The following is a 6,967-nucleotide window of genomic DNA, read 5'->3' on the forward strand; positions in this document are numbered from 1 at the left end:
CCGGGGGCCGGATGGGCCCAGCCCGCCCAGCCCACCAGCTCTGCTGCACACACACAGCGCTCACACTCGTCCCCCTCCCCGCCCCGCCAGCTCTGCTGCACACACAGCGCTCACACTCGTCCCCCTCCCCGCCCCGCCAGCTCTGCTACACACGCGCAGCGCTCACACTCGTCCCCCTCCCCGCCCCGCCAGCTCTGCTGCACACGCGCAGCGCTCACACTCGTCCTCCTCCCCGCAGCGGCAGTCCTGGCCACGGTGGGCGGTGTGCAGGCCGCCGCAGAAGGAGGCCTCGCTCTGACCGTCGCAGTCGCAGTAGGACTCCCCGGTCACAGGCACGGCGCTGGGGATGGACGGCGGCAGGGTCGCATACTCGGGGTCAGAATCCGAGTCGCTGTGCTGGAGAAAGGGGGGCAGGCTGTCCTCACCTTGTGGCCAGCCATGCCCCCGCCCCCAACAGCCCAGCTGAGCCCCTGCCTGGACCCACCAAGGGAGGGACTGGGCACTTGGCCGCCTGGGGTCCCTGGTACACAGCACACTCCCCTGGTCTGTGGTGCCAACTAGGTGTCCTTGGCGTCCAGGACCTGGCCCAGCCCTTCCCAAAGGCCCACCTCAAGGGTCAAGCCCATTTCTGCACCACCAAGGGAACCCTGAAGGCCCGGCCACTAGCAGATCCGAGGTAGGGTCCCCACACCACTGCCTGTGTCCTCCATGCCCAGCCCTGCCAGAGGCAGCAGCAGGGCCTCTCAGCACTGGCCTGAGCCTGAGCCGGAACGAGGACCCTCACTCACGGAAGGGGTGGCTGCCTTCGCTCCCATCATGGCCCCACCGAGCCCGTGGGTCCACACTGGCTTTCCACCCCTGCTGCCCTGAGTCCCAGGGGCCCACACCTCACCGGGGAGGTCAGCCTCGGACCATCCGGGAACCCAGTCTGCCTCTGTGCCACCCCCTCAGCCCCGTCTGTGCAGCCCCACAGTGGCCAGGTCCCGCCCATCTCCTGCGCTGGGTGCAGGCCCTGCTGCCCTCAGAAGTGAAGCCCAGAGACCTCCCAGCCTGGCCTCAGCCCCTCCCATCCACACACGGTCATGTCTCCCACCGATCCCAGGAAGGCCCTTCCAGACTGTCCTGTTTGCTCGTTTAGTTCCTTGAGATGGCATAATGGTTATGTTGCTAGACTCCCACGGTTCAAGTCTTGGACCTGACAGCTTAAAACTCAAACCAGGCACCAGTGCACACGTGCCCAAAATCCCAAGAGGAGAAAGAAGGGGTTACGGCCTGGCCTTCCTCCCTGAGGGAGATTTCTCGCTTTCCATCTCTGTCTCTCCAGTGAGCACACCTATCCTATAGCAAAAAGTCTCTTTACAAACAAAAACCAAACTCCTTGAGAGGCACACGTGTGCCCCATGCACTCAGGGAGGTCCTAGAGTATACACCCAGGACCCTGCCTGTGGGGGTTCATGCCACCCCAGGCCACTGCCTCCCTACCACCTACTGTGCTTCCCTGAGGTGCTCCTTTGTCCTATCTCTGCCTCCTCCCATCAGGACGAGGGCTCAAGGGAGACCTGTTTGCCCCTTCTCACCTGCACTGTCCCAGACCCGTGCAGCAGCCACGTGCACCCCCGTGGCACGGCCCCCTCACGTGCGCAGGCGAGGGACCAGCTGTCCTGAGACCTGCCATGCAGGACACCGGGGGCCCCTGGGAACCATCCCCAGGGCAGGAGAGCTGTCCCAGATGGGAGGTGAGGTTCTGCTCCCGGACCACACAGGCCCAGAGGCCTGCACACCACAGCGTGGAGGGGCCTCCCTACGTCAGTCCCAGCAGCTGCCACCACAGCTCTCCTGGGGGGCGGGTGTCGCTCAGGCTTCGAAGGTACTCATCAGACCTGCTCACACCTCATGGTGCAGGCCCATTAGGTGACAAAGGGCAGCAGCATGCATGTGTCAGCCATGCCTGCATCCCACAGCAATGGCCCATGGGACAGTCACAGAGCTGAAGATAAGATGGCGCTTGAGGGGCCCAGCTGTGACACTGGCACGTCAGCAGCACGGCAGCATCCACACTCTAGGCCTAGTGGTTCCACAGGGCGCTGGGAGGGCAGGGTGCCTGGGGCAGAGCAGAGCCCGTCCACCCAACGATAGCCCCACAAGAAGCAGCCAAGTCCCACCCTGGTGAAGGACAGCCTCAGGAAGGTAACAACCCAGGCCCCGGCCCCTCACTGCACCCCATCAGCGTGGAAGCCATGCCGCTGGGCCACAGGCCTGCAGAGTACACAGCTCTGGCTGTGTGGCCAACAGGTCTGCCCGGAAGCCTGAGCCAGGCAGACAGCCAAGCTCCACTTCCAGCTGCCTCCCGAATTGGGAGCCACCGAGCAGGATCGGGGTCTCCCGGATCGGCTTTCTGTGTGAGCACGGCACATGTAGAGAGAGACAGGCAGAACTGTGCTCGACAAGGTAACAGCTACCTCGGAGAACAGCAAGGCAAACAGCAGGAAGGCCTTCTGCCAAGTGACCTGGCCAAAACCAGCCCACTGGTCCCCTGCTGTGCCTCTCAGAGGGGAGTGCAGCGAGGTCCCTGCTGCACGGCTGTAACTCGCAGGCCCGCACAAGGGAGGAGCTGGCTGAGTGCAGCTGACCGGAGCAGGTCCTGCCCTCTTCCCATCCAGGTAATGCCTGCTCAGGGCACCTCCATGCCTCAGTCCAGCCAAGTCACTTACCTGTCCATCAGAATCGTAACCCCAGGGGGTGCTGCCTGCCAGAGCAACAGCCCGGGTGTCTGCGTCCCGGCGGGCTGCGCTTAGGACAAAATGCCAGGCCCTGCTGCTCCGGGGACGCCGGGCCATCATGGAGAGGATCTGGAAGAAAACCACAGTGTCTCCCAGCAGCCCCACCCACCCCACAGACCCATCCCAAGGTGAGGACTCCGGGTCACTGCCTGGGCCTACCTCGCTCCAGTACCTGAGCACCTTGGCGAGACCCAGGCAGACACCAAGCAAAGCCGCCCAGACACCCATGACACTGGCTGTGATGCGGCTCTGGGCCCACCTCGCGCAACAAACCTGGCTGCCCTGCCTGCCTGTCCCTCTGGCATCTCAACCTCCACCTGCTCCTCCTCCCTCGTCCAATTTGACAAATGGCATCCTCAGCCTCCCAGTTCCTCATGCCAGACACGGGACAGTCATCGTTCCTGACGGCCCAGGCCTGCCCGCCTGGGACCCAGCACACCTGAGTCCACCCCCCAGCACTCCCAGGACCACACGCCTGGGCTCCTCCCTTCGCTCTTTGGGCCGAGCAGTCTCTTCTGAAACACCAACCCTGACGTCTGCTCAGGGCCCGCCGTTGTCCCGGCAAAAGGCTGGTTCGCCGCCGCCCGCAGCACGCTGCCCGGTCTGTGGCCAGCTCTCCTGCCTGGCCTCCCTGCTCACCCAGGGCTGTCTCCTCCAGGGCTCCCACCTTCCAGACCCGACTCACCGCGGAGTGGCCCGCCCGGACTGTCCCCCGGCCAGGGCAGGGGCCGCTGGAGAGGCAGGTGGGCGGCGAGCGCAGGTGCAGGCCGGCGGACGTTCTCAGCGCCACCTAGAAACACACAAGGGACCGTGGGCCAGGTAGACTGCTCTGTACATACAGGATCTTAACCTGGGAGTCACAGTTCATCCCTTTGGAGAAACACGTTCACTGCCATGTTAGGAAGTCAGAGTTAAACCGCCCACACTTAGACTTTGTGCTGTTTCTGGATTCACAGAGCAAACTTCAAATGCACATCTCTGGGGCCAGCAGGAGGCATGGTGATTAAGGTGCTGGACATCCACATGGCCTCCTGTGGTTCGAGTCCTGGACCTGGTGGCTTGAAAATCACACTGGGCGCGTGTGCGTTCTTGCTGCGTTCTTGCCCCAGATCCTGAGAGGACAGTGGGGAAGACGAGATAGTGGCGTGGCCATCCCCCCGAGGGGGGAGGGGGGTGACTTCTCACTTTCTCTCTCTCTGTTGCTCTTTGGTAAAAGCATGTGCTCTACGTTCAAAAAGAAAAAGAAGTCACACATCTTTCCATCAGTATTACAGATATGTCTGACATCTTTGTTCCTTTCGTTAGTGAAGCATGCGGGACTGAGTCACGTGTGAATGGTAGGTAATTAGAAATAGGATGGGGAGTCTACAGGGAGTCTACGAAAGCGTCACCTGAGGTTCCCACATGTGGCGTCAGGGCCTCACACTTAGCCCACAGAGGTGACCAGCACCAGGTGTGAGGCGGAGGCTGCTCTGGGGCCCGGGGCCCAGGCCGAGTGTGCGGTGGACGCGGCGTCCTCCTCACGCGGGCGCGCCGTGGCCTGCCTGGCCCTGGGCGCCCCCGCAGGGCTGCAGGGTGCGTCCTCTGGCCAAGGCGGCGTCAGGCGAGCCGGGCGTGTGCCGTCTGTGCGCCGAGAGCGCATGCGTGCGCGCGGCGTGACGTTCCGGCGCAGGCCCCCGTGTGGTCGCTGGCGTTGGGCGTCCCTAAGAACAGGCGGAGACGCCGGGATTGCACCGAGGTCTTCGCTGCGGGTGTTTGATCGGATTCGAGTTTTGAGCAGGACGTGACACTCATATCATCACGTGTTCTCGGTTCTAGCCTCTTTTATATTTATAACTTTACTAGCGCACGCTGGCTGGACACGGTTGGGGGCGAGAGAGAAAGCACTCCAGGGGGGATGGCCACCCGCAGTCCCCTCTCCATTCCCCTCTGGGGGCACCCCGCCGCCCCGGTCACCCGGCAGCCGCTCTAGCTGTGCAGCCTTAGCAAAGTGGAAGTCCTGCGGTGTAGCGAGGTCGCAGACCGACCTGTGAGCGGCGCCTGCCGGTGTGGGACAGCCCTCGGGCTGGCGTCAGGGTCAGTGCCCCTGATCGGCGGTCTAGGTTACAGATCGCAGCTTGGATCCGAATCAGAGGTGACATGGGTACTGGTTCTCCCGATAAGGGCAGATCTGCTGAGGCGAGGAGAATGGCGTTGAAGTTGATGGAAGATTTCCTTTTTAAAGTGCGGTAGAAAATGCAGTCAGAGTTCAGAAGGCCTGATGACCTCCCTGTGCCCGCGACAGCCCCAGCGCACAGGCAGTATGCACGCGCAGGGCTGTAGCTCCTTTACCATAGAGGCCTGGTGCGATGTGAGGACGCCCCGGATTCCCCCGTGGGGGTTCTGCTCTGCCCTTCCAGCTTCTCCACTCGTGTGCAGAAGGCCCTGGGCGAATGCGGGTGGGCAGACTTCCTTGGTTGGTTTGGGGGCTGAGCGGGATGGCCCTCTGGGAAGTACCTGCTGACAGCACTGGGGCCCTGCATGTTCCCAGGCCACTGGAACGAGCCTCTTCTACCAGCGAGGAGGTCGGGATTCAGCCTGGCTGCGCTGCCCGGCAGGCGTGAGGGCCAGAAGCTGGCCCAGCGGGGCCTCCCCTGCAGCCCAGTGCCTTTCCATGCTGAATGGACTTCAGTAACAGCTTCTTTTTTCCTGCCAGATTTGCCTGAGGGCTCGTACACTGGAGGTGTGAAAGTAAGGGAGTGGTCACCTGTTTCTCCTCCCTTTTCGAGGTTTTTGAGCATACACACACAAGTGTGAGTTTGAAGCCACGGGGTCTGGGATTCAAACCACAGTTGACTACTTGAGAGTCCAGAGACATAATGATTATGCAATCTGCTGGTCCGGCCCCATGGTTTTTTAAATAGGTCGTTTTTGAAAGATGATCGGCTGGTGGCACAGTGGTCAGGGTGGCTGGGTCCCACATGGCCTACTGCACTGTTCAGCCCAGACCCAGCAGGTTAAAATGCACTCCGGGCACATGTGGAGACCCTGAGAGGATGGAGGAGGGGGCCCTGAGCTCGTCTCCAGGAGAGGACTCCTCGCCTTCTGCCTGGCTGCCTGCCTCCAGAGAGCGCCCACGCCGCACCGCCTGTAGGCATGCGTCAGAGGCACTGGGCAGCGGGCCTGGTCACACGTCACCTCCCTCCCTCCCCTCAGAGTCCAGGGGCGTGCAGACGTGCCTCGTGTGCCCTGCCAGCCCCCCTGGCCAGGACCTGGATGGCCAGGGGGGTCCGCTCTTATTTGCCCAGCATGAAATGGGGACAGCCTCACTCGGCTCTCTTTGGGCGTGCCTGGCCTGGGTGAAAGTGGCCCGGGGCAGCCCAGACACACCAGGCCTGGCCACAGCCTGCTTCCCCCAACCCTGGGGCAGTGGCAGGTGCACTGCACGTGAGTGTAAGGGTGAGGGCACCCTGTGAGTCGGGGTACATGTCACCCATGTGTGCAAGCCCTGGGACACAGTCAGGCCCACGTGGACACGCGGCAGGCCCGGGAGCAGTGTGGGCTTTCTGCTTCACCAGCCCCATGTCAGAGCTGGCCCGGGGATCGTGGCCACACCTGGCCTTTAGCCACTGCCGTGAGAGCGGGACTATGGGAGGGGTGGTCCTGAACGGGGTGGTGAGTGCATGTCGGCTCGGGCGGCTGACCTCCCCGGCTCCCACCAGGACCTGGAAACCTGGCCGGCGTCCAGCACATCCTCCTCGTCCTCTCGGGGAAGGGAGGCGTTGGGAAGAGCACCCTCTGCACCGAGCTGGCTCTGGCCCTGCGCCACGCGGGCAAGAAGGTGAGGCCGCCCCTCCGCCCCTGCGGCTGGCCCTGCCTACGCCCACTGCCCAGGTGCACGGGATGTGTCTGCCTCGCCCCGGACCGTAGGCCGTGGGTTCCTGTGGCTTCATGGACCCTCCCCTTGGGCATCTTGGTGCTGGCAGGTGGGAATCCTCGACGTGGACCTGTGTGGGCCCAGCATCCCCCACATGCTGCGGGCGCAGGGCAGGCCCGTGCACCAGTGTGACAGCGGCTGGGTGCCCGTGTTCCTGGACCAGGAGCAGAGCATCGCCCTCATGTCTGTGGGCTTCCTGCTGGAGCGGCCAGACGACGCTGTGGTGTGGAGGGGCCCCAAGAAGAGGGGGGAGGACAAGCGCGGGGGTCCA

The 6,967-nt window shown here is 63.3% G+C and overlaps 2 protein-coding genes across 2 annotated transcripts in view; one reads left to right on the plus strand and one right to left on the minus strand.

Annotated features, from left to right (window-relative positions):
- Nucleotides 1-3,560, minus strand: part of SPSB3 (splA/ryanodine receptor domain and SOCS box containing 3) — a 6,252-nt gene extending 2,692 nt beyond the window's left edge. The window contains exons 1-3 of the mRNA XM_006146380.1: nucleotides 3,466-3,560; nucleotides 2,712-2,849; nucleotides 219-396 (exon numbers count right to left, since the gene is read on the minus strand). Of these exons, the coding sequence (XP_006146442.1) occupies nucleotides 219-396; nucleotides 2,712-2,840 (307 nt within the window). The 5' untranslated portion in view covers nucleotides 2,841-2,849; nucleotides 3,466-3,560. The remainder of the gene's footprint in view (nucleotides 1-218; nucleotides 397-2,711; nucleotides 2,850-3,465) is intronic.
- A 2,921-nt stretch (nucleotides 3,561-6,481) lies between these two features.
- Nucleotides 6,482-6,967, plus strand: part of NUBP2 (NUBP iron-sulfur cluster assembly factor 2, cytosolic) — a 2,873-nt gene continuing 2,387 nt past the window's right edge. Inside the window, exons 1-2 of the mRNA XM_027770976.1 lie at nucleotides 6,482-6,600; nucleotides 6,746-6,942. Coding sequence (XP_027626777.1) covers nucleotides 6,791-6,942 — 152 coding nt within the window. The 5' untranslated portion in view covers nucleotides 6,482-6,600; nucleotides 6,746-6,790. The remainder of the gene's footprint in view (nucleotides 6,601-6,745; nucleotides 6,943-6,967) is intronic.

The sequence above is a fragment of the Tupaia chinensis genome, unplaced genomic scaffold (genome assembly GCF_000334495.1).
Source record: "Tupaia chinensis unplaced genomic scaffold, TupChi_1.0 Scaffold000178_1, whole genome shotgun sequence".
NCBI classification, from domain to species: domain Eukaryota; kingdom Metazoa; phylum Chordata; class Mammalia; order Scandentia; family Tupaiidae; genus Tupaia; species Tupaia belangeri.